This window comes from Phalacrocorax aristotelis, chromosome 9 (assembly GCF_949628215.1).
Source record: "Phalacrocorax aristotelis chromosome 9, bGulAri2.1, whole genome shotgun sequence".
In the NCBI taxonomy this organism is placed as follows: Eukaryota; Metazoa; Chordata; class Aves; order Suliformes; family Phalacrocoracidae; genus Phalacrocorax; species Phalacrocorax aristotelis.
Window position 1 is genome coordinate 10,194,674 of NC_134284.1, and position 27,179 is coordinate 10,221,852.

Here is a 27,179-nt window from a genome sequence, read left to right on the forward strand (position 1 = left end):
GAGGGGGCCGGTGGCGGCGGCGGCGGAGCGGCGGTGGCGGGAAGCGCTGTCCCAGGGCGAGGCGGCGGCGGCGGGGACGATGCCGGTTCATTCCCGGGAGAAGAAAGAGAACAACCACGATGAGATGGAGGTGGACTACGGGGAGAATGAGGGCAGCAGTTCAGAGGAGGAGGAGACCGAGAGCTCGTCCGTGTCGGAGGAGGGGGACAGTTCAGGTAGCGCGGCCGCCCGCCCGCGGGGCAGCGCCTCTGAAGGGGGCGCCGCGGCCGTTCCCTCAGCGCCCGGCGCGCTGCCCCGGGGGAGAGTCCGTCCCGGCTGCGGCGGCTGCCCGTGTCCAGCCCCGCCGTGACCCCGCCCCCTCGCCGCTCCGGCCCGGCCCGGCCCGGCCCCTGCCCCAGCCCCGCCACTCCTCTTCGGGCCGCCGGCCGGAGCGGGGGGGCAGACGCATGGGCACGGAAGCCCTGCTTCGCCCAGGGCCGCCGGCTCTGGAGCGGGCTGGCACCCGGGCCTGCCGGGCTGGGCCGCTACGCGCCGTCTAGGTGCTGCGGGTTGTGCCCCGCTGGGCCTGAGAGCATGGCCTGCCGCGGGGTGCTCGCTATGGTCTGCACTTAGAGGCTTGGCATACGTACGTACGCGTGCATGCATGCATGCACACAAAATACAGGCGTACATGTGTATGCATATGTATAGTATGCATTTCCTTGTATGCAAAATCGTGACTTTCAATTAGATGTTTTGAGGCCTGTGTCTGAGGGGGCATTGGAAGCCCTGTCAGTACCATTGGCCTCTTTTGCAAAGCATTTCAACCTCTGCTTTGTTGAAAGTCCCTTCCTTTTTCCTCTGCACTGTAGAATTTGAAGGATACTAGTATGTGAAATTCAGCTTCAAAAGGACTACTTTTTCTGTGCTCAATTTCCACAGTGTTAGAAGGTTATTATCACTTCAAATTTACCTTGTAATTACAAGGGGTAAATTATAAAATGGCCATTTATTGGGAAACATACTGATTGTCAGATGCATCCGCTGCCGCTCTGGAATCGCTGGGGCTCCAGAAGTAGTAAGCTCCATAAGCAGGATCTTTGTCACTAGACGGGCTAGCTGAAAAACAGTAGCAGTGTTTAGTGCTAGCTGTGGTCCTGACCTGTGTTTCTGGCAGCTTAAGTGATTTAGAGTAGTCTGCTAGGATTCTGTCCCATGGCTATACTTGCATATTGGCTTGTGCCATTGGTACTGGGCTTGGCACGGTGGAGGGAGTGGGATGCCATGAACTAGACAAATGAGGCAGCTGTGAAATTACAGGATCACACAGACTCACAGAATCCCAGGTTGGAAGGGACCTCAGGGATCATCTAGTCCAACCTTTCTAGGAAGAGCAGAGTCTAGGCAAGATGGCCCAGCACCCTGTCCATCCGAATCTTAAAGGTGTCCAACATGGCCGAGTCAACCACTTCCCTGGGGGGATTATTCCAATGGTGACTGTCCTCAACGTGAAAAATTTTGCTCTGGTGTCCAATCGGAATCTCCCCAAAAGCAACTTGTGTCCCTTCCCCCTTGTCCTCTCCATGGGACTCCTTGTAAAAAGGGAGTCTCCATCTTCTTTGTAGCTGCCCCTTAAGTACTGGTACATGGTGATGAGATCCCCTCTGAGCCTCCTTTTCTCAAGGCTGAACAAACCCAGCTCTCCCAGCCCATCCTCATATGGCAGCTTCCCAGTCCTTTGATCATCTTGGTGGCCCTTCTCTGGACCCCTTCCAGCCTGTCCACACCCTTTTTGTATAGCGGGGACCAGAACTGTACACAGTGCTCCAGGTGTGGCCTGACAAGCACTGAGCAGAGCAGGATAATGACTTCTTTCTCTCTGCTGGCGATGCCCTTTTTGATGCAACCCAGCACCCTGTTGGCCGCCTTGGCCGCAGCAGCACACTGTTCGCTCATGTTGAGCTTCCTGTCCACCAGGACCCCCAGGTCCCTTTCCACAGGGCTGCTTTCCAGCCAGGTGGGTCCCAGTCTGGTCTGCACTCCCGGATTATGTTTTCCCAGGTGCAAGACCTTACGCTTGTCCTTGTTGAACTTCATGAGGTTCTTGTTGGCCCACTCCTCTAGCCTATCCAAATCTCCCTGCAGAGCAGCTCTCCTTTCTGGAGTGTCTACTTCCCCACTCAATTTGGTGTCATCCGTAAACTTCTTCAGGCTACACTAGATCCCGTTATCCAGATCACTTATGAAGATGTTGAAAAGCCTTAGGCCCAATATTGATCCCTGGGGGACTCCAGTAGTGACAGGTTGCCACTTTGAAAAAGAGCTATTTACCACCACCCTGTGGGTGCGGCCTGTCAGCCAGTTCCCCACCCACTGCACAGACCACTTGTCTAGGCCAAAACGCATTAATTTCTCCAGGAGGAGGCTGTGGGGAACCATTATCAGAAGCCTTGGAGAAGTCCAGGTAGACAATGTCCACCGCCCGCCCCATGTCAACCAGGCAAGTCACTTTGTCATAGAAGGCCACCAGGTTTGTCAAGCTCGATCTGCCCTTAGTGAAGCCATGTTGGCTTTTCCCAGTCACGTGCTTCATTTGACTTGTGATGGCCCCCAGGGGGATTCGTTCCATAACTCTCCCAGGGACTGAAGTAAGGCTGATGGGCCTATAGTTACCCGGATCCTCCCTCGAGCCTTTCTTGTAGATAGGGGTAACATTTGCCTTTCTCCAGTCCTCTGGGACCTCCCTGTTCTCCACGACTTCTCGAAGATTATGGAGAGTGGCCTTGCGATGATGTCAGCCAGCTCTCTCAACACCCTTGGGGTGATGGCATCAGGGCCCATGGATTTGGAGGGGTCAAACTCCTGTAATAATTCACATACTAACTCTTCCTTCACTGATGGTGGGTCTCTGTTTGGATCAACCATCAATTTCATTCCCAAAGCCTGGGACCCGACAGTGTCAGTAAAGACAGAGGTGAAGAAAGTGTTGAGAACCTCTGCCTTTTCAGCATCATTGGTGATTGACTCTCCTTTTCCGTTTAACAGTGGGCCTATGTTTTCCTTCTTTTTCTGCTTATGGTTCACACACCTGAAGAAACCTTTCTTGTTATTTTTGACATCTACAGTCGGTTTCAATTTGAGCTGGGCTTTTGCTTTTCAACTGCATCTCTGCATGCTCTGGCCATGTCCTGGTAGCTCTCAGTGGATAATCCACCACTTCTCCTCTCTGGTATGCTTCCCTTTTGGATTTGAGTAGACCCAGGAGGTCATGGTTGAGCCATGGGGGCTTCTTGCTCCGCTTACTTCCCTTTCCTTTGTAGGGGATAAACTGATTTTGTGCTTCCAACAGAGAGTTCTTGAAGAACTCTCAGCACTCACTAGCTCCTTTGCCTTCCATGGAAGCTTCCCATCAAATCCCTCCCAGCTGAGCCCTGAGTGAACTGAAGTTTGCTCTTCTAAAATCCAGAACCCTTGTCTTAGAGCTGACCTTCAGCACACTCAGCAGGATCCTGAACTCCACAATATTGTGGTCACTGCAGCCAAGGCTATCACTAACCGAGATATTACAAAGCAGGCTTTCTTGGTTTGTGAATAGCAAATCCAGCAGTGCCTCATTCCTGGTTGGCACATCTAACATTTGTATCAGGAAACAGTCCTCTAAACATTCCAGGAACTTGGTGGATGACATCTTTTTGCATATGTTGGCCTGTGATTGATTTATCTGTGTGTGTTAAAGTCCTCAATGTACAGTTGATTCTTCATTTTTGTTAAAGGGTCTGGGAGATCTTGAATGTTAAATCCTGTGGCTTTTATATTCACACTGACTGATGCAGTTCATGGAAAGCCCTGCTATGGTGGTTCTATGTGAATTTCTGGAGCTTGCACTTGTCTGGGCTGTGCATGGGCTAGCAAGGTGCGGGAGCCCCACAGGTGTGGTACAGAGACAGCCAAGCTGACTCTGCAGAAGTAGAGTGGAGACTCTGCTAGTGCTGGGAAAGTGTGGCTGCCATACATCCACATGTATGTGTCTCTCTCCCGTGTACATCTCTCCCATATTCTGGGAGAGAATATCGTCACTCCCTTAGACCCTGATCTGAGTTAATGCGCAACAGAGTTGATCCCCCAGTAAAGGCTTTAATTAATCCACAAATCCAGGTAATCTGCCCATGGTGTATTCAGAGCTTCCTGTCTGGGTTTTTTTTGGTCCCCTCCCCCCCCCCCCCTTCTTCCCATATCCCCATGCCTTTGAGCTGGCAAGTATAGCTGATTGAACCCCATTTTACAAGTTAGACTGCTGGTCCATGGCTGTCCACCTGGATCGAATTGCTGGCTGCCACTGTCCTGCCTCTCATCCTTATCCAATTTTACTGGTATGCTGTGCTTTCCTGGCCCCTTCCTTGCGCTTTCTTCCATGCTTGTTGGGCCTTTGTATGCTAAGCTGTTCAGAAAAATAACCCATTAAAAAGGTAGCTAGTGAAAATGTCTCAGTGAAGAGTCTGATACATAAATGGGAGGCACTGGGGACTATGTAAACTAGTGGTTAGATAGACTGCAGGGCAGTAGCAGCAGAAGTCATAAATTGCAATTTTGTGAGAATATCTGAACACCAACTTAAATCAGTTCACTGGATACCTATACGTTTTTGTGAATTTGGGACTTATGATTTGCACGGGTTTAGACAAGAGGTCTACTGAAGCAGGGAGTTACTGAGTTCCGAGCTGTTCCCTCAGAGGGAAGATCTTGCTTCTCTTGTCTAATGCAGTGCTACACAGGAGATTTCTTCAATCAGTGAAAGAGTCAACAAAATTTTTGTAAATGTAGTTATTTTATTTGAGTCTGTATTAGCAAATGATTTGGCAAAATAAGAATAGAGAATAAGTAGTTCTGAGTAGATAGTGCTGAGACCCCTACATCTCCAAAGTAGTTAGGGTTTATTTCAGATTATATAGCCTGAACTGAATATGTTGGTTGGAAGCTGCCTGAAGGACAAGTCACTGTTTCAAATCCTTGTGTTCTCAATAGATGTTGGAAGACATTTGACAAGTTCCTGGAATGAAGCATTTGGTTTAACTTGATAGGAAAAGAGCTTGGTTTCTGTTCACCAAAACTGCTGCGAACTGACCTGATGCCTGATAAGCTGGACCAGTCATGGGACTGGCTTCAAAGCTGTGCGGTACTGAAACTTGAATGTGCACACAGCTTTTATAAACAGTTGGGCTGTTGTAGGTGGAGAGTTTATTGACATAATATGGATCTGCTGCTGAGGAAGGCAGATCAGTCTTTCCTTACCCCTGTTCTCTCAAAGTGATTCTATTGAAAAACAAGGCCAGAAAAATGTGCTTAAACTGTCTTAGGTTGTTTTGATGAAACCTAAACTAGGCAGCATCCATGTGTGCTGGTGGTTGTGCTGGAAAAAAAGTGAACTTGAGTGAGGGTACTAGGGCAAGCAGCTGGAGGTAATAATGTTTTAAGTTGGAAAAGCATATCTGATTAGGTCCTTGTTTGCACAGCAACCTGCTCTGTTCCTTTCAGATGTGGCTTACAAAAGCATGCTTCAATTCCTTTCTTATCCAAAATACAGTATTCCCTTTTCAGTCCATGTACAATTCTGATATGCAATTAATGGAGATGGCTTTTCAAGAAGTTCTGATATATGAAGTTTGTTACATCTTTCAGGGAAAAACAAAGAGTGTAAAGGAGGAATATACAAGCTTATTGGGCAGTAGCTGGGTGAGACACATGGTTGTGAGTGATTCCTTGATGAGGTCCAGGAGCAGCACTGCAACAATAACCACTACTTAGCCAATGTTAGCCTTCTAGTTTGTGTTGTAGCTAGATGCTGTCTGGGAATGCTCTTTCTTTATCTCTTATTCTAGCTCATCTATATGTCTGAAAAAATGTCATCTTCTGTGTGAGAAACGGAGCTTGGTATAACAGACATGAACTGAACTGTTTCCTTCCTCCAACTCCCTGGCTCTGGTGAAGAGAGAATTTTCTCAGTTCCAGACTTGAAGTTTGCTCCTTTTCAAAACTTGCCTTTGCTTCCATTTGTAGTTGTGCCAACTGATGTTTGTAAAGAAAATTTTGAAGTGTACATGTCCTCAAAGACACTTTGGTTGATTTTTATTGAAGGCAAATAATTCTGTTGTCTTGCCATTGGCTTGGCTTTTTCTGGGATTAGGAGGGAGGAAGGAGGAGTTTTGTTTTAAGTGAGTGTACTCTGTGAATGTTTCTTTAAAACAATACAAGAAGCTCTCCAGATAATTTCTATTACGTTGCACAGAGAAGTGCTTTTAAGGGAGCACTTAAAAAGCGATGATTACAGGAAATTACATGCTTGTCTCAGTGTCTTGACAAATATGAACATACTCCTTGGAAGCATATTGCTTCTACAGACATAAGATGATTAGCACCACGATAAGTAAGTCTTAATTAAAATTAGTAATAAAAAAAATTTTTTTGAAGGCAAGGATTTTTGTTAAATTTGTCATTTGCTTGACTTGCATTCAGCTTTTATTTTTGTTCTGTTTTTTTACCAGCAGGTGCCTGAGAATATTGAAGGTGTGGTTAGAAGAAGTATAACTTGCCCTTGAGAGCTGGCACTCTTTCTATCCTGTTCCTTTTGACACTATGTATTTAGTTATAGGGGGTTTTATTGACCAGGATATAGAATAGCATATTAGGGATGGATAAAAAAGCCACAAGTTACACTCACCATCCCAGATGAGAATTTGGTTGTTTTTTAGAGCACTTTATATAGGCCACAGCTTATTAAAAAAAGGGCTATTTTAAGCACTGTTACATTTTAAGTACTATGGGGTTTTTTGTCTTTAAACCAGGCTGCTCTAGATACTGAGTTGGACTGCTTGAATATGGTAGGAAAAGCATTATTGTGATTTTGAAAGTGTTTACAAATACCCTAAATACTTTGTGCAGTATGAAACTTTATGGGAAATCTGAAGTGTTAAAGCAGGACGGGCCTATTAGCAAATGTTTCAATACGAAATGAGGAATCTTCTGCCTCCAGGGATGTAAATTTTCAGCTGGAAAGCCTCTAGATTTGATCCTAAAATGTCTTACTTTTTCAGTACCGCATATTCCCCAATCCGTATGTTGTTTAAGGCCATGGGGGTGAAGTTGCATAACTGGGGATATATCAGGACTCTGGAAATCATCATCATTTTATGAATCTTACTGGAGGCTGAATAAAGGTGAAGCAATTGAAGAGTGACTTATGTGAATTGCCATTCAGTATGGTTGACAGGTAGAATGTAGACTTCTAGGCAGAAAGTCAAAGACTTTTGAGTGTATACATAGCTGAGGGGAGATTGGAGAGATCTACGTGTTATTTCAATATCTACAAGAGAGTCTGCTGTGCCCTCATACCAACGCATTATAGTTTCCTTGCAACACAAGTTTAGAATGTGAGATGCAATCAATCCCCTTCCCTTCCAACAGTAGGGGTTGTACTGATCCTCAGCCAGGGTTACAGTTCCAATCCAATTTCTTTGATTTGTAGTCCCTAAACATACACAAACAATAAAATACATTATTTATTTATTTATTTATTTTATTATTAAGCTTTAAGGAAAAGCTTCTGACTGATTTCCTTACTGAAGCATCCTTAGAACCAAAAGCATAGCTGAATGCAGCTGAAACACATGTTTGAGTTTGAGAATAAAGTGGGAGAAGTGTCAGGATCCCAGTGCTTGTTCCTGTCTGGCTTCACTGGGAGGTGCCTTCAAATTTTAAAGCAGCTTTATTTTTATAGTGCATAAATGCTTTAGACAACTCTTTGAGTAATATGACTGCCACATTCCTTAAATTTGGCCAAGTTGAAAGTTGCTCAATCAGTTTTGGCTTGAGTATTACATTGGACAGCCAAAGAAAACTTTGCTCTTTAGTCTGATTTTTCAGCCTTATTCTGGGATTCAGGATCTGCCTTACTTTTGCGAACAATACTTTAAAATAAAATAGTATCTCTTAACAGGCTGATATTCTCTTCTCCCCCCCCCACCCCCCCCCAGTGTGCTAAGCATTCAATGTCTTTTTTTTTTTTTAATGTTGTGTCTTTAAATCTTCTCACTCTGCTTTCAAATGCTTCAGGTTATATTGTGTTATAGAACTTTGCACACCCTGTCTTTTTTGCTTGTACTAACTGTAATGGGACAAACTGCAGTAGGTCTTTGATGTGGACTTGTAGGTACCATTGTAATACAGATTAATACTGCTCCACTGCCTGCTAGTTTTTCTGTTCAGTCAGAGGGAGCTAGCATAGTTTTTAGCTTTAAAAGCTTGTGATTTCAGGAGGAAGCTATGTGCAGAAAACTTCATACACTGAGAAGTCTGAGTGGAAGACCTGAGTTAGTCAGATCCTCCGAAGTAGCTAGGCTGGCCCTGAAGCTACTCCTTTCACCTTACCACCGTTGGAAATTGCCATACTCTTTTGCAAAACAATAAGGATGAAGATTTGCATGCTGCTTTCTGTAGTTGGTGTAGGAGACTCTGTAAAGCAGTTAAACGTGTCTGCTGGAGAAAACAGTGAGTGAGGAAGAAGCAAAAGGCTCAGTGTTGTTTATGGCGTAGAAGAGTAAGTCCAGGCTGACTCCCCTTCCTTGGTTCAGGATCCTACTTTGCCTTTCTGTCAGGAGCTAGGGTTTTTCTTGACAGAGGTAATGCTTAGATGGGTATGGCTTCCTTAGGACAGCCCCTTCTCTCAAACACCTGGCCTGTTTGCACCAGTTCAGCCCCAGTTCCTGACTGCATGGCCATCCCTTCTGCATGTCTTCTCCTACGGATTGATAATTGGTCAGTCGTGCCGTAACTGTGAGAGCGCTAATTCCTAGAGATACTGCTGCTATAAAGCAGTTTCAGGACATCTCTAACTTCTGAATATGGCTTAACAAAGCCTTTGTTTTTTTCTTCTGGGAAGTGTGGGAGAGAGTCAAGTGTTTTGTAGCTTAGTTTTTCTGTTTTCTAGCCTAAGAAAAGGCAGTGAAGGTAACAACTGTTGTTCAGTAACATCAGATGTCTCTATGGCAAGTGACAAATTTTTTAGTGAGGAAGTGGGTATTTATTATACTTTACAGTTATGTTCACTAGATAAGAAAAACATTCAGGAATATAAATTAAAACAAAAAATGGAAAGAGTTTAATGTTAATTACTCTTACTGCACAAAAGCATATAAAATCAAGTTTCTGCAAAAATCTAGACTTTGCAGATTGTTTCATTAGAAATGCAGTAATTTTAAATGGTCATTAAGATGAACTACAGATATTTCTACATTAATATTTCAGCTTCAAAGAGCTTGCCCAGTTGAACAAGGTGAAACCTGTTTTCAAAACCAAATTCAACTTTTTAATGGATAATAACTAAAAGAAACCTTGAATTTTATATGACAAATGTAACATTGAACTGTGTTTGCTTTCCAGGGATTGCTTTTGCTCATACTAACTGAGAATGCATTTGAATTTTCAGTGATGACTAACAACTCTTCATGCTTAATGGTGCCTTTTGCCTGGTGTGATATACAATGTTTAGTTTTTCAGTTTCATGCATTCTTATGACTGATAATACAAAGAGTACCTGAAATGTAACCTCCTGAAGTCTTACAGTTATGCCGTTTCCTGTTTCAAGGAAGAAAAATTGCTGTTTATGGGGTTTCTTCTAGGAATAGATCTAAGTTTCTTACTTTGTAGTTTACATGGCAAGTGATTTCTCATATTTTGCTATAATAATAATATAATGGATAATTTATTCATGCCTAAAATTCAGGCTTGCTTCAAAATCACTAGAAACAAATAACCAGTTTATTTGGTTATACATTACCTTTTTTTTTTTTACTCTTAGAAATGGATGATGAGGACTGTGAAAGAAGAAGAATGGAGTGTTTAGATGAAATGTCCAATCTCGAAAAGCAATTTACAGACCTTAAAGATCAGTAAGTATTTTAATGTTTTGAGTGCCTCATTTAAGGATACATTCCATGAAAATATTGTGTGCAGCTGGTGTTTCTTGTCTTTCATTTATGTGGATGCTACTTTTGGAGAAGGATAAGGATTGGGAGTTCTGAAATTATTTGCAGGCATTTGCTCCAGAACACTTTTATGTATTTATTTATTTATTTTTCTGTTCTGCTGTAGGAATGAACTGTTGTTGATTTGAAGGGCTGGTGTGGGTCTATTGCATCAAAATCCTTAGCAGAATCAAGGATTTGTGATTTTAGGGAAATTTGTGATACTATTTATTTATTTATTTACTCAAGATCTTTCTCATCTGTTTCTGTATGTGGGACAGACCCAAGCACTGCCTTTGTAAGAAGTTGCCTAAGTAAGAAATTATGGGGTTTTGGAGGGTGTCACAGCAGTTTCTATAGTTGGTACCAATTAAAAGTTCTTGTGGTTACTGCAAACCAGACACCAATACTAAAAAAAAAAAATTGCTGTTAGTAAAGACCTAGCAAGTAGAAGAGAGAGAATTAATAGCCACAGTTATTCAAAAGTGAATCTCATTTGTATTAGAGCCAGTCTTTTGTATGTATTTTAATTTAGCTTTTTTTCACATGCGCTCAGACAAGGTAGGTGCATCTGTTCCAATTTAAATTGGTGGTAATTTGGCAACTAACTTAATCAGGTACCTGATAAGTGAAAATTTGAGGAGACCTTGTCTATTCTTGGGCATATATTTTAATTGAAAATATAGTCAGTTGCCATTACATTTCAGATGCATGTTTATATTGTGAGGTAGTTCTTTCTACTAGAGAACTGATACATACAACTTGCTTTGCCTAACAGGATGCTGTGAGGTCTGTCTAGTAGGGTCTGGAAAGAATTGCTTAACAATCAATTTCTTGCTGCAGTGTCTAGAGAATACTGTTTATCCTACTGTTCTTCTTTGGGCTGAGCATGGAGCAACCTGGGAAATGGAGCCAACTGATGAGTATTGGAGCCAGTTGGTACTGACTGGTTTGGCATTTGGAAAACTGCCAGCTTTTGAGTTCAGTCCTACTCTTCCATCTGTTGGACAGCTTGGATCACTGAAAACAGTTTGTGGAAAAAAAACTTTAAGGAGTGAATATGAAGGAGGGTGATCTTGGGAGGAAGGAAACAAGTATTTAGGGATTGTGAATGGTGTTTGGGAGGTGGCAAGGCTGTGGTATATGAGGAGGAAGGCATTGTGTAGACACTGGTTAGTTGAGAGATTGGGGTCTTTGTAGGGGTGGAAGAACTGTTGTGGTGGGAATACTGGGAAAGGAGCATTAGAATGATGGAAGAAGGATTATAGGGAGGAGCAGCCATGAGTAGGGAGGTGATAAAGTCATGAAAGAAGAAAAAGAGGCATAAAAAATGGGATGTTCAGTCACAACCAATAGCAGACATGATGAAGTGATTGCATCTGCCTCCTCTTCCTTTTCAGGGAAACTGAATTTTGATGCTATGAGATAAATAGGATTTGCAGGTTGATAGCAGTTACCCATTTTTAGGCAAATCACTGTTTGAAAGTACTGGATAAACAGTTTTAGTCCATCAGTTGCTGTATGGTACCAAGTGCTGGCAGCATCCAGTCCATAACTGCTTGCTCTGATGTAGCTGCAACTTGGTGCTGTGTAATCAAATATTAGTGACCCATGCAGTTATGTGTACTGTGCACCCATGCTTATGTTCTAGCTAAATAATTCTGCTGTAGCTTTATGTTAACTGTCGTGTGCATAGCATGGACATCAGAGATTGAGCCCAGCAGACTGGGTTTTGATCAGCTGCAGGCTGTCAGTTGACTGCAGGACAGACTGCATGTATCATACTCTAACAGTTTGCAGGTAAGAAGGAGGTGAGGGATCACTGACTGACTGTTGCTAGGTTAGGCACACATGCTTGAACTATGGAGTTGTCAGCAAAGTAAAATGATGAGCAGGCTGGTGGCAGATGGGCAGGAAGTATTTCTCAAGGAGGTCTTGATGTATCAGTATACATGAACTTTCTCCTGTCTAATTAATCACTTAACCTACTCACTTTAAACAAGTAAAAAAGCGGTGTCCATGTCCCAAAGACATCTGTTATATCTGTGTAAACAGATTAAACAAAGATAGGTTTTTCTGTGTAAACAGGTAACATCTGATGTGTTCTTAACACATACAACAGAGTTTGTACATGTTTGCCTTAATTCTACAACTTTTGATTGTTGGGTGCAAGGTAAAAAATGGGAACAGGAAGAGCTGGTTATATTGATGATTCTACCGTTGAACACTATATTTAAGTTATTGGTTGCAAAGATTGGAGCTTTAGTTTGATTTAAATACTTGTAATTGATATTACATTAAATTCTTCAAAAGACAAGCAAAAAGGCAAGCAGATTTCTTCATTGTCTGCCAGTAAATATCAGCTTTTATAGAATAAATTAATTTTAGGTAAAATTAAAATATTTTAAGTATACTTCCTTTTGCGGGAATGGAAGATTACAAATTATCCCATGATATTTGTGATAATATGCAATATGTGGGTTTTCACAGGAGTTGAAATGAGGGTTGCTTCAATAAAAGCCTGCCTCTCTTTTTCCTTGGCTTATGGTAGGGTTGCAGCAGATATGTGAGCATGAAAGCAAATGGGCGTTTCTATCCACAAAATGTCTATCTTTCTCTCCCATGATGTAAGCCATATTGTCCTTATGTATTGTAGCACTCTTTCCTGTCCTCTTCCATGTTGATTCACCTCCTGCTCCGTTGTAATCCTATTAACAGCCATGCAATTTCTCTTTCTTCTTCCTTAGAGATGGAGATACATTACATTTTATGTTTACTTTCTATACTTCTGATTGTCTGCTTGTGTTTTTCTGAAAGGCTTAACAGACATGAGGAATATTGTTCAAAAAGGAATTATGTATTGGGAAATTCAAATGGTAACAAATCTTAACTTTGCTTCAGTGGGTGTTCCATAACATTAACAAAGAGATGCAGAATAGTTCTTTTAAAAATATGTCTTCTAACTTGTGTTTGCTTTTAAATAAAATACTTATTTTTAAATTTCTATTATTTTAAGACTTTACAAAGAAAGATTGAGCCAAGTGGATGCAAAACTACAAGAGGTCATTGCTGGAAAAGCACCTGAATATTTAGAACCTTTGGCAGCTTTACAAGAAAATATGCAAATCCGAACCAAGGTGGCAGGTAGGCATGTAAAATGAGTATTGCTGTTTCAACAGTATAAACTTGCTATGCATTCTAAGGTCAATCTTCTTTTTTCTTTAGAATTGTTAAAGGAGTGTGTTTTAAAGTTAGAAGTACTGTGGCATAATTTTAAACGTTAAATATTTTTCAAGTCAAAATGAATAGGTTGCTTACCTCTTTGCACAAGTTGCATGATAACATCACGCTAAAAATATGGCTTTTATATGTTTCATTTAATGGCTGCCTGTCTTGTGTAGTAAGCACAAAATTACTGAATTAAAAACAGTAATAATTTTTATTAGTCACAAGATTTGCACACTGGTCACTGTTGAAATTAAGAGATACGTAGGTGCTATCTCATTAAGTGCTTACTAGCTCATCTTAGATGATCGTGTTTTTCCTGCTGTTCTAGTCTGTGTCTCTTCTACTCCTCTGCTCCTAACCTCCTGTTCCATCTGGGGAAGGAGGGAAACTCTTGTCCTTAGCAGCTTTTATCTAAGCTGCATTTTAATTATTAAAATTAATGTTTAGATAGGCTAAACAGAAGCAGGTAAGAGCTTTTATCTTCTTCCAGGATACAACCATATAGTCATATGAAACGGTGGTATTATAGGAAGACAAAGTTCTGTACTTACCTCTTGTAAATTCTTTTCATGTTACAGTTCGACTCCTTTAGGAGTAGTTCAGCTGTGTAAGGGTTACTTAATACTGGCTGTCAGAGAGCCAAAATGCAGACAGTTATGATATCTCTAGCCAGAGAAACTATGCCAGTGTCTTTTCTAAGAAATTCAGCAGAAGCACAGTGCTGGCAAACTGGAAAATGTAAACCTGCTTATACTTTTCATAATACTAATGCTACTTCAATGCTACTCAGTATGTCTTCATTGGTATTTTTGACTTCAGGCTATGAAGAAAGTTTGAAATCTTTTGGTTTATTGCGTTTCTCTCTCTCCCGGTCTTCTTCGAAATGCTTTTCCTCAGCTGGTGACCCAAATTTCTGAGTTTTAAGATCTTAACCCAAATTTACTTGACTAGTCCTAGGTAGCCCATTTAGGCTTCATGGAAGGTTTGCAGGTGAACCTGCAGAAAGTTTGATATAAAAGCAACCTTAATCCAGGCTTTTGATTCTCAGTTTTAAATGTGGCATTCTGTCAGTGCTTTCATGTAGGTGGGTATGGATAGGCAGAATATTACAGATTGTCCTGATTTGTCTTTAGCAGCACTGAAGATCTATGTTCCAATGTAAAAAGAGACCAGGGTAAAAACATGAAGTTTCCTTGAAGTTGAGACTAGAAATCAGGATTGGTTTGGTTTTGGGTTTGGGAGGTTTTTTGTTTTTTCTTCTTTTTGTCCTTAACTGAATGAGATTGGTAAAATTATTCCAGAGAAAGGAAGAAACTGCCGAACAGGTTTGTGGCTTATTTGCTCTTAGTGTTTTAGAGCCTTGACAGAAGTGAGTAAGTAGCAGGACCTGAGCTCCAGCAGGAGCTCCCTAAGGAGGAGCAGCAGGAGTAGGTCCCTAAGGACCTACTTCTACCTGAGAGAGGGGGAGAACATGTAGAAAAAAAATATAGCTAATCTATGTTTAGCTAAACTATGGATATAATCTCATCTGTGGTAGAAAAGAAACTTGTGTTCCTCTGCTCTCTAAGGCACTGAGCATTATTCACACAAAATGTGGATCTTGACTATTTCAGCAAGTCAGGAATACAACTGTTTCTTCTAGAAGTATTCATACCTGTACTCCTCAATTTCAGGCAAATAGCAGTAATTATAAATTGGTAGACCCAGATATGCCAAGCAGCCATAAAACTTAAAAAAAAAAAAGCCAGCATAACATACTGGTGTAAGAAAAGAACATTGTGAATTCTAGATCAAAAGTGACTTCACAGCAGAAAGATGATTGACATAATACTTTGCAGTTTGTTTTTCAGAGGAATTGCTGGTAACAGTATTGTTCTTCTTGTACTGTATTAATTTATAGTTGACTGAATTCTAAGGGAAGTTGTTTTGGGGAGTTCTTAAGAGTTCTAATACTCAGAAGCAGTATCCTTTGTATTGCAAGGTGGCTATTTCTAAGAATGGAAGAGTCTTGTTAATTGATGTGATTTATTAAGGTCATGCATTATAAAGTAAGTCTTATTCCAAATATTAATTTGTAAAAGCTTGTTCTTTCATTCAGTTTGCTAGCTATTTAAAAAACCCCAAAACATTATTTAAAACCCTAATTAGAAAAATAGAAGCAGCCATTTAGTACTTTGTGGATTTGAAAGCTGAGGATATCTAGGATAATTTGATCAGAAATATAAAACAGACCTATTTTGTAAAATTAGCATGACCACTGGTGTAATTTGTTGACTGATAAAGGAAAAAGTTAAAATAGCATTTATTTGTCCTCAGATCTTCAGAATTAAGGGATTACTTGTTCTTACTATTACTCTATGAAGCAACCAGCCACTGTAAGTGCCAAATATATTATCTCTGCATTTTCCATTAGGTACATGTTTTGGGACTTGCAGGCAGTCTTAAAAGAGAATTCTGAAATCAGAATTTAGCTAAAGAAAATAATATTACTGTAATTTGTCTGATTACAGGTATCTATAGAGAGCTTTGTCTGGAATCTGTGAAGAACAAGTATGAATGTGAAATTCAAGCCTCTCGACAGCACTGTGAGGTTGTGCCAGCTATTCTACATTGATAGCTAATCTCATCTAGCTTTACTGTGTGTCATGCTTTCCAAGTTCAGTGCATGTTTTTATTATTGCTGTTATTTGCTATTTGAGTGCAATTGCCTTGTCATATTTAAGACCACTTATTTAAGTAAGAGGTGATACAAGCATATAAAAATCAGCTTTGTATTAGTTTGGCTTTGCAAGTAAGTATAGCTAAGGTTTCTTATTTCTTATTAACAGGTTCTTATTAATAGATTCCCACATGATTTTTTTACCTTTGTTATAAGAAGCTTACCAAGAACAGTAACTAAAATCTGACATAATTTTAGCAAAAAGCACCTTAATTTTTAGCAACACCGACAGCAATAATAATTTTTTAAAATATGTCTTTTTAAGAAGCCTTGGACAACTAGTGATAGAGTTGTCATTTCAAAAGCAGTTACAGGAAAAATATCTTTCTCTCCTTGAACAAAAACATTTCCTGTTTAAGCATTTAAATACTGGATACTGTAGTACAAATACTCAAGCACAGGTATGTCCAATGCTGTAACATAGCTGCTTATATCCTGAGGTTTGCATCGTAGTACTCCTCAGCCCCCTGTTACAGTTGCTTAAAGGTGTTTTCTTCTGAGTGGTTCACCATATTCCTGAAGTGCATGGCTCCTACTATACCAATAAAGCAAGAATGTGCATGTGTACTGTTAAAAAAATTTCCATTTTCTTGATGCCTTGGGAAGGAACAAGGTATAATGAAGGACTACTCATTACTGACTGTCTTTGTTCCTGTGAATACTCCTGAGGGTGGACGGAATCCTGTAAGACTTGCAGGGTTTCTCATCTGTGATTGAATGAATGATTTGCTTTGGCTATATATTATTACTCTTAAGGTGGTCCTTGTCCCTTGTTTTGCTATTATGTTTCTACTGTGAAACCTTCAGAGTTCAAATATTCACCAGCCAATAAGGGTCTCTTGAGGGAAAAGTTCTTTAAAGTCAGCAGTGCTGCTTGCAGAATCACTGGAATATAACCATTCAGCAAGAATGCGGGTGATGCATGTAACAGCTTTTCACACCTTATTTGTCACCAAGTGCTTGAAGTAAAACAGATGTCTAAACACAAACACTATTTCATTTTAAAATGGAATTTTAAAATGGTCTCGGGACAGATAAGTGTCATTTGGCATTTCAGGTATATGCAAGAGGCTTCCGCCTTTTCAGTTCCGCTGGGAATTTTTTTTTATAACTAGGGATTGAAAAATATATGAAAGGTCGTCTTTGGAATTTAAATACTTTGTAAATTGAGGGGCATGGTAAACATGACAGTCATTTAGTAGAATGGGGTTCTTTGTTTTCATATATTCCTCAACTGTTTTGCTTCATTCCAGTGTACTAGCTTGAACATTGGTAAAGGTAAGTTTATGTTAGTATGCTGGGCTATGGGCAGGAGCAGTTGAGGTGCAGACATCTGCTGTCTTGGCTCTAGGGACTGCAGCTCTGGCAGAGGCATGGAAGCAAATAGCTAGATACGCTGACTTGTGCTGCTTAAGCTGTTTTTTCAGTAAGTCCAAGGCCTCTGTTTTCCAGAGTTGTTAAAGATGTTGCTCAGGGAAAATGAACTTTAAAATGCAACAATCAGCTGTATTTCCTACTCCTGTTTTGAGATACGTGCAAGCTTATGAAAGAACAGTAAATTCATTTCCTTTCCTTGAGGATCGGAACTCAGCTTAATTCCAAGTTACTGGTCTAAGAGTTTAGTGATTTTTAATGCTGTCTTTAAAATGGTAACTGATCTATATAGATACTGTGTAGTCTTTGTATCAGTCCTATATGGTGGACTATAATTGAGAGCAGTTTACTACAAAGTTGATTTTCTTGTTCTGAAACAGTTAGAGACGGAAGAGAGCGTAGACTGCACAAAATGCTGTAGAAAGTTCACATCTGAGTGTGCTTTTGTTTGCCTTTGTATATAAAAAGTGCTAATGATACACCTAACATTGAAGTCATTATGTTAATCTGTTTGGATCAGAAATTGCCGTTTAAAAGGATGAACTAGTTAACTTCCCTAAAGCTGTGCTTCAACAGTGTTTCTCACAGCTTTAAGGTAGACCATTTTGCTTTCACAACTATTTAGATTATTTTATGTGCTCAACAAAATCTTCTGTGGGAAGGTATTTTTCAAATCTATGAAAATAGACAGTTATAAATACTGTGGTAATAGATTGTAATGCTCTAAAAATTATTGCAGGTTTTTTAATATTGGAGGCAGCTTAATAAAAAGCTTTCCATGAAAACATTAGCTTTTCTGATTTGTAATGAAAGATGGCATAGAGGTCACTACTTTAGCTATTCATTGTGAATAAATCTTTGCTCTCCAAAAGGTAAAGACTGTATTTGTGTCAAAATACAAACAGTTATGCTGGAGATCTAGCTACGTGCTTTTATATACTTATTCTTGGTACTGATATTTGATGACTATATTTACACTTATGCCAAGTGAGCGTGCTGTCTTTAAGGAGCTAGGATCTCATGCTAAGAAAGTGGATGGAGGGAAATTTCATATGCTTTATGGCTTCTGAAAAACTTTCACCTAAAGCTTCTCTTACCTTCCTTCCACTGAGACTTTGAATTGTTGTCATATGTATTTAGATGATAGAACTTACTAATGAAAAAATGTGTAATTTCTTGCTTTTTTTAGAGTGAAAAGCTTCTGTTGTACGATACCGTACAAAGTGAACTAGAAGAGAAGATCAGAAGACTTGAAGAAGACAGGCATAGCATTGACATTACCTCAGGTGGATGGAAATTCAAAGTTGTTGGGGTGTTGTTTGTTTCCTTGGTGGTGTTTTTTTTATTATTTTAGGTTGGTGGGGGTTTTTTTTTGTTCTTCTTTTTTTTACCTTCTGGTGGCTAGTGGTTAATTGACTGTACACATAGCGTGTCTGGTGAGTTTCAGGTTATCCAGAAGCATGCTATTCAGCTGTAGACTTTGGGCTGGGGGTTGAATTTAAGCTTAAAACAAACTTTGGTCTAGTAATTGTCAGCATCCCTTGTGTGTTTTGAGAATATTAGTCTATGACTACATAATCGTCTGACACCTTCATTCTGTTCAGAACCAGCATCTCACCAGAAAATGTGTTATTTTTCATTTTTGGACAACTTTCTTCTGTAAAAAGAGCTGAATGTGTAAATGTTTCTGATTCAAAGCATGTTCTTATTATGTCTTTTCAGAATTGTGGAATGATGAGCTACAGTCCAGGAAGAAGAGGAAGGATCCGTTCAGTCCAGATAAGAAGAAACCTGTTGTTGTATCAGATATCCTTTTACTGAGATTCTCTTTAGTCTTGTTTACTGTTCTATAGCTAGTCTTATTACATATTTCATTAATAACAAGTTGAAGTGATAATGCATTCTCAAAATTTTTGCATGGCAGATGTTATTCTAATCCAGATTAGATAAACCATGTTGACACATCCCATTATGAAAATTGAAATTAAGATTCTCTTATCTAACTACTTCATGCAGAGAATATTTCTAAAAGCAGATATTTTTTCTAACTCTTCAAAAAACAGCTAAAAGGCAAAAGCAGAAAAAAGTTAGACATTATGTTTGCAAAGTATAACTGGACTTGTATAACTTCTCCTGTGTAGCTTTTCTTCTCACACTGGGACATCTTTACCTCAATTTATTACTTCTTAACAATTCCATAGACTTTAGAACCTTCTTTTAATTAAAAGTTTAAAATTCCAAGAATTGAGGCAGGTGGGAGGGGTGGTGTTTGTGGGTTTGGGGTTGCTGTAGAGTGAGTATAGTGTTAAAGAATTTTGCATTGATGACTTCTTCATAGCTGTTGACAATCATGCAGTGGAGCTGAAATTTTTAAGGTATAACACCTAAGAGACGGTACCATTTTTCTCCAGAGAAAGAAGGAGATGCCTTTGCAAACTGAGTGCACTCTCTCCTCCTACCCCCAGCCTATAGGATAGAGGCATGATGGCTTAGAAGCTGCCAGAATCGTGGAGACTGCCTAAAAGAGACCAACTTCTAAGTATTGACATTATATGGTATAAAGGCCTTTTTTTATTGCTAAGCTGCTGCAAAAAGTCCTGCTACTTTCACAAGGTTTTGTAACATTAGGAGAAGGTGGGAAGGAAGAAGTCTCTGAAAAAACTGTCATCATTGGGAGACCCTCCCAATACTGGTCAATTTACTGGAACACATCCCAGATGGATGATTTGTCCTAATAACAACTGTTCTTCCATTAGGATGTGTCATAAATTCAGTTTTGTAGAGATATTTTTTAACTAGTGCTTAAAAGCCAAGTGGTATTAATCAATGCAAGTACAAGTGGTTTCATTAGTTTCTTAACTCCTTTTAGCAATTCCAGTGCCAGGTTGTGCGATAGTGTATTTTCTTTAGCTCTCAGTCATCCTTGTCTTCAGTATGTCCATATAAATAGCATCAGATTCTGTGAATTATGAACTACATTGCCATTTTAGAATACATTCCAAACAGAGTATACTCACATAGTATTAGGTCTAAAATCCCAGCAATTTGAGGCAATTCATAAGGCTAGAAAATCCTTTCAGTTGTGAAGTAAATTAATTTGCTCTTTTTGCTTATGATCTTAAAGTAGTTGTGAACTTGGCAGTTTGTATGGATCTGTGTAAAGCAAATACCTAGAAATCTTACGTGGCTTTTGATTCGTAATCCTTTGCCATTTAGAGGGAAACAAATTTGAAAATGGCTAAAGATTCTTAAAATTTCAAATGGAATGTAAGTTAAAGCTCTTGTATCCCATTTTGGGAGATTTAGTTTTCAAACATTCATAGCACCTTTTTCTGAACTTGTTTTTCAGAGATGAAATGGGGAGAAACAAAATAAACACTGAAGAATGTTGTAATGGAATAGCTGTGATATATGGAGTTTTATTTTGAAGGTCACATATTGTTCTAATATACAATTTTTACTTTACAGTTGATAGTTCAAGGAAGGGGCTTTGCCCTTCTACTTCCTCTTTTTTGGATATTTGATGTTCAGAGACGTGATGCTGTCTACACTTTTATCTCAAAGAAATATGTTGCAGAATACTGTAAAAATGATGTTTTTGTTAAAGCTGATGCTAGTGTAGATGCTGATTTGCAGCGGTATATTGAAATTGCAGTGAATTTTAATTGTAATTTGTAGTACAGCAAATAGGATGATTTTTGGAGCTGTCAGGGATGGAATGGTTGTATCATAATTGTTTCTCTTATCCTCATGTTGAACTCCAGTAGTTTGAATATCTACATACTATTATGTATCTCTTAATAACCTTCGACGTGTACTTCTAGGTTGCATAGTTCAGAGATGCACTTATTTTTGCTGAGCTTTCACTTCATGAAGGTATTCTTTGTGTGAAAGATTGGCAAAAGAGAGCTTTCTACAAACAATAGAGTATTTTTATTTTTGCTGTTTAAAAGAGTTTTCCCTAACTTTTCCACGCCCCTATATAGTTTATATGTTACAAGACCTTGATATACTTGAAGACTGGACAACAATAAGGAAGGTAAGGTGAAAGGATAAATGTCAGTGGCTGTGGGTTTTGTTTAGGTTCTTGTCTAGTCCTTCTGCCTCTTAAAAATATGTAAATGTGTTTCTTACATGATTTTTTCGGTAGTCAGCTAATCATTCTAGTTCAAGCTATGTTATTGCTACTTTTTCTGAATCTATGCAAACCATGCTGAGGAATCCAATAAAGCAGTGGAAGAGTTACCTCTTAAGTGGGTAGTCTGTAATTTTCCATGATAAATGAGTGTAAAGCCTGTGTCAAGAGGTTCTGCTTTCTCATAATCTAGCATAATTGGGTAGAAACTATGATAGGATATTTTGGTAGGATTTAATTTTAAATTAAGATATTTTAAAAAAATATATATCATACCATATGTTTTCACATAGTAAATAGTTTATTTTATGAAGATTTCTATGCTTCGATCTTTCCTTATTCTTTTCTTTTAATAAAGTGAAGCACTGTTTTTCCCAGATTATAAGAGAATCAGGGTTTACAGTAAGAGAAATTTGTTTCACCAATTGACGTATTTGAAAAAATAAACCCAGCTTTTTAAGTGCAGGGTGGCTTTTTCAGGTCTTTGTCATATTGTTGAAGTAACTAGGTGTAATGAAATGCTGCCCTTGCCTGGAACCTGCAGTCAGACAACTTCCCCTAGTACTTTAGTGCTTCCCAGCTTATAGAATAGCACACTACTTAGGTCAGTTCAAAAACTTGGTGGGAAACAGCTTTGAGTCAGCTTCCATCCTGCTTTATACTTGTACATATTTCCTAAACAAGAAGTAAAATGTGATACCTATGTGAAAACTTGTATGAATTTTCTCTTTCTATTGCATCAGAGGAACAGACATAAAAGAGCTTTCCTTCAGTTTCTCTCCTGTAGTGTAACATGATTTTAAACAATAGTAACAAACCCAGAATCTACTGGGGATTTTGCCTTTTCTGGAAATAATTTTTAAAAAAAAAAAAACCAAACAAACAACCCCAACCCCCTCTTTTTTTAAGCCTACTTTAATACAATATGTGATCTAGAGTTTGCATGAGAGAAAATTTGTGAGCTTATGAGCATAAGGTATAAGTCAAAGGAGTAGGTTTATGTTGTTCATACAGCATTTTGTTTTTCAGAATATGTTAATATAATTTTGTATTTTCTTGACAGAATTATATAACAGTAATTTTTAGGGCTTAATTTAGAAAACCTCCTGAGTTTAAATCAAAGTTACCAAAGAAGGTGATTTTTTTTTTCATCCTCAAAACACTTTCATTTAGTTACTGAGTCACCATTGAACACACTTCTATTTTACATTTATTCTGATTGTGGTTTTTTGCATATAAAAGCAAGTATCCTGAGCTACACTGCACAAAACGTCACATTTAAAGCTGGCAGTTAAGAAAAAAAGGCTATGCTTGCTGACTAACTTAATTTTCTTTTGTTTCAAGGCAGTGGCTACACTGGGGCCACACAGAGTAAAGCCAGAACGTAAGTAAATATTGTCTGGTTTCACAAGGCAGAACTTGCTGTGTGCAGAGGTGCAATCTGCATCTAGGCAGATCATGTTTGGTTTAGCCCTGGTATAGTGATGGAGAGTGGGGCGAGGTAGCTGAAAGATGTGGCTTTTGTCTTTCTCCTCTCTGAGGTGCTGATAGTTGTAGCTCGATTGCTGGTTATTGTGTTGACACCTGAATTCTAGAAAATTATCAACAAAAATTTAGACTTCTAAAAGTGGGTTGCACCAATTAATAGTAGCAAGCTATGTCCATGTTTACACAAGTGAGGCAGGAAACTGAGAGCATCTGGACCTTCGGGGTGCATTCTAAAGGATGCTCACATTCACTGCAAGCTACAACCCTCAAAAAACAGAGCTATGGGAAAGGAGTAGTACCTGATATTTGGCACTGAGGTGAGAAGCACATTGATGCTAGGTAAAATCAAATACCTAGATATGGTGGCTAAGGAGAAAAAGGGAGAGGAGGCAAGCAGGCGGTATAATTCTTTAGCGATGTATTACTGCTTGCATGTTGTGGTAATTGCTGATGAGGTTTTGGGTTCTGCCATTTGAAGTCTTGTCTATATTGCATTACTCACTGTGTGAAAATTCATATCTCAGGTATGAAGGTTGTGGTGAAGATAGCTTTTATCTAAAAATGGAAATATAGCTTAATTTATCTGTCTGGAAATAAAAAGGTATCTTGCTTCCTATTTTCTTGCATTCTTGTGATTATTAAGAGAGAGGCTACTTCTGATAATAAAAAAGTGTATTCTATGTGAAGAACTTGATAAAAGTGTATTTGAACATCTAACTGACTTCTGCCAAGTCAATATTAAATGACTTTTATTGATCATTTTAGCACCTGTCAAATTAGAGAAGCATCTACATAGTGCTAGATCTGAAGAAGGAAGACTCTATTACGATGGAGAGTGGTACGGACGTGGGCAGACGATATGCATTGATAAGAAAGATGAATGTCCTACAAGGTAAGGATTACTCAGCTTATGGAACTCTGTATATTCATGTTAAGCAATAGATAGGATGATGGTGTTGAAGAATAAGGCTTGTTTGGAAATACTGCCACCTCAGTAACGTTTATTAGTTCACCTTGGCGTTATCCAAGAAGTTTGAGCGCTAGACTTCTGAGAGAGGCTGGTAAAGGTTTGACTTCACTGAAGGTAATGAGATGTTTGTTAAGCTAGGATCTCACTAACAATTTAAGCTCTTACTAGTTTCTGAACAGCCTTTGAATAAGTTTGGTTTTTTTAAGTATCTTGGGATTTTGTTGCTTTGAGAATTTGATCTGTTGGCCCACCCAAAAATACTTAATTATAGAAAAACACCGTATAACATTAAATATAAGCTTTGTTATCAGTTGATTAATGCTCTGAAAGAAAAGAGTTGGAACTTTTTTAACGGTATTTCCTTCTCTTGAAAAAGGTCCTACCTGGTAATGGTCTCAATATTACAGTGCAAATTTGGTTAAATGTTTAAATTATCTAAATGTATTTTCTGTGTATGGATAATATTTGTGAATTCTAAAGGGTGGGTATATTTAAAACAACATTTAAAATTAAATATATATCTTACCTTTTACTGAATGGGGCAAATCAATCTAAGCGCAGTGTTGATTAAATATGCACAGCTACCCAGGAAAATTAACTTCAACTTCATATAACAGTAGTTTACTGTAAAACTGGCTGTTTCTTTTCTTCCCTGTGTATGGTGAAGGGGAAGAGATTCTGGTGATTTTGGTGTTTTTTCAGGGGTGAAACAGGAAGTTATTTTAGTAAACTATATATTCTTTCTGAAATATAAAAAATTCTGCATTAGTTTAGCAGTTATACTGGGCCAAAAAAAGATCTTGGTATCCAGTGTCTGACAAAAGCCCAAAGCTGATGCTTAACAGAGCAAGCGTACAGTGGAACTTGCCCAGCCTTTCAAGATTTCAGCAACTTTTAAGGCTGAAGATTTTCCTGGAGGGATTTTTGTCATACTCGGCATGTGATAGACCTTTTTTCCATTACTGGTTTTAGCCTCTGGTTTAGAACCCTTTTTTGTCATCAATTCTACTTCATTTTTTTTTTTTATTTAGGGGGTCTGGGGAGGGGGTTGTGATCACTGCTTGTACTAAGGTTTACCACAAGGAACATAAAAGCAGGGTTCATGTAAGAATGATTCAGTGAATCAGGCTTTGACTTTACTTCTTAAGGTCTTGGTGTAATGACTAACAGTTGAATGCATTCTCTACTTTAAATCTCGGGCTTCAATCTGTGTAACTTTTTTCCAAATACTTTGTATACAAAGTAATTTCTGGGTATGTTTTCCAACAGATCTGTTTTTTACCATGAGTAAAACACTATTGTGTTTTCTAAGGGTGAATATTGTTCTTTTAACTAATTAGAATATTTGGATATGTCAAGGGTTTTCTCATAGGATAAGAAAATAGATGGCTGAAAAATTAACTACCTTCAGGAAAGGCATGTGCAGTTACCAAAGAATTCTGTTAAAACTATCCTTACAATGGAGCCAGTATCTTTTGGGCCTAGCACTTAAAACTAATGCATATTTTCATTTACTGTACAGAAATACAGCTGCAGTTTTGAGGTTGTTTATTAGCTTATAAGGTTTCTAAATTTGTCTTATTTTTCTTCCCCTGACCCTTCTTCCCTCATTTTCTGTAGTGCCATAATTACAACAATTAACCATGATGAAGTTTGGTTTAAAAGACCGGATGGAAGCAAGTCCAAGCTGTATATTTCTCAGCTACAGAAAGGAAAATATTCAATAAAGCATAACCACAACTGACCGTTACTAACCAGATATGAAACAAGTGGTGTTGCCATGCTTGATGTGCCATGGGGTGAAAGTTGTATTTAATAGTGGTTTGTATTCCTTATAAATTTACAGCAGTATCTGATGTGTATTTGTAGTGCTGTATGTAAACTTCATATGGATGGCCTTCAGAAACCTGAGGATGTGAAATCATGTTGACAGACATTTTACCTCTAAATTGGGTCCAGTGCCTAAGATATGAAGTATGCTCTTCAAGTATAATGGCTCAGAACTTCTCATGTTTGTAAAAAAAAAAAGAAAAAAAAAGATTTTTTTTTTTTTTCATTGGTGACCAGTTGGTGTGATAAAAATGATAACCATAATTACCAGCAACTCACTTTGTTTTCAGTGAACATGTCATTCTTCTCTTGTGGACGTAAATTTAGCCTGTTCAGCTGTTGCTTTTGAATAGATTGTAACATGCCGAAGCATCGTTTTATCCAAAGTGGACCGATTTTTTAAATTATTGCCCTCAACAGCTCTGCTAGTACTGACTGTGTTATATTTTGTAAGGTTTACTATATTGCTTGTAATGAGACAAAGCCAATATTTTGAGCTACATTTTGAGGAGCACTTTTCTAGTTCAGGACCCTGTTCTATAGTAAACTAATTGTTGGTGGTTTCTTTTTCTCCTTGCCCAGATTGCCAGCAAAAATTTATGCACAAAGTAGACAGTGTTGCTCCAACCTGTGTTATATGTAGCCCACAAAGAATGACTGTGGGAATGGTTATGTAAATACTGTTGCATGCTCTGCTTGTTCAGTCCACAGTTGTATGAAATACTATGAATCTTTTTTTCAAAAGGAAAATATTTCCCCAGAAATCATATATCTGGGAAAATTTACACTGGCACCCGACACTGTTTTCCAAATCTCTGTACCCAGTTCATTTTATTGTACACCAGAATTATTTCATGCAGCTTAGAAAGCTGAATTTCTCTCAAATCTTACTGTTTAAGCCACAGAGAAAAGTCTTAAATCCTTGATGTTACTGTGATGTGTTTGGAGCATCTAGAATGATAGATGGGATTGCTGAAGAATTATTAATGCGTTGGTTATGTGCACTTTAATCTCCACTTATGATTCTTTTTGGAGAAAGAAAGCATCCATTTGCTTTAAATGATCACAGCAAATAAGTATTTTTATTGTAACATATAAATGTTTTATTCCTATATTAATTGTCTTCTCTAGTGCAGGGTGGTAACTACTTTCCAAATGCCAAATCAGTTTCTGCTGAGTGATGCTTTTCTACAATTGTATGACATTATTAATCAAATGTACATAAAGTACCAATTGACATGTTGGCTTTTAACAATATGAACTGTATGTATACAGTTGTTTGATAAACTTTTTGTAATAAAATATTTGTATTTTTTAACTTAGCGTATAAATAAATGATCTGTGGCAGTGGACATCTTTTATGTTGTTTTGCTCTTTGGTTTTCTAGTCTTGTTGGAATTGCTGATATAACAAATGCTAAAGGGAAAGCTATTTAGGTTT

General features: G+C 38.8%; 1 protein-coding gene across 1 annotated transcript; it reads left to right on the top strand.

The window, feature by feature from the left end:
* BRMS1L (BRMS1 like transcriptional repressor) lies at positions 1 to 27,091 on the top strand. The gene is made up of 10 exons (XM_075103376.1): positions 1 to 215; positions 9,830 to 9,920; positions 13,012 to 13,139; positions 15,734 to 15,813; positions 18,506 to 18,602; positions 19,039 to 19,122; positions 21,291 to 21,355; positions 22,796 to 22,835; positions 23,705 to 23,831; positions 25,530 to 27,091. Exons 1-10 carry the CDS (start codon positions 80 to 82, stop codon positions 25,651 to 25,653), a joined length of 972 nt encoding a protein of 323 aa, XP_074959477.1. The 5' UTR covers positions 1 to 79; the 3' UTR covers positions 25,654 to 27,091.
* The last annotated feature ends 88 nt before the right edge of the window (positions 27,092 to 27,179 follow it).

Bases quoted from the DNA above. Each gene is read 5' to 3' on its own strand.
- BRMS1L (XM_075103376.1), top strand. From the start codon at position 80: ATGCCGGTTCATTCCCGGGAGAAGAAAGAGAACAACCACGATGAGATG. The intron at 216-9,829 runs GTAGCGCGGCCG...TTTTACTCTTAG, and splicing joins GGAGGAGGGGGACAGTTCAG to AAATGGATGATGAGGACTGT. The intron at 13,140-15,733 runs GTAGGCATGTAA...GTCTGATTACAG, and splicing joins AATCCGAACCAAGGTGGCAG to GTATCTATAGAGAGCTTTGT.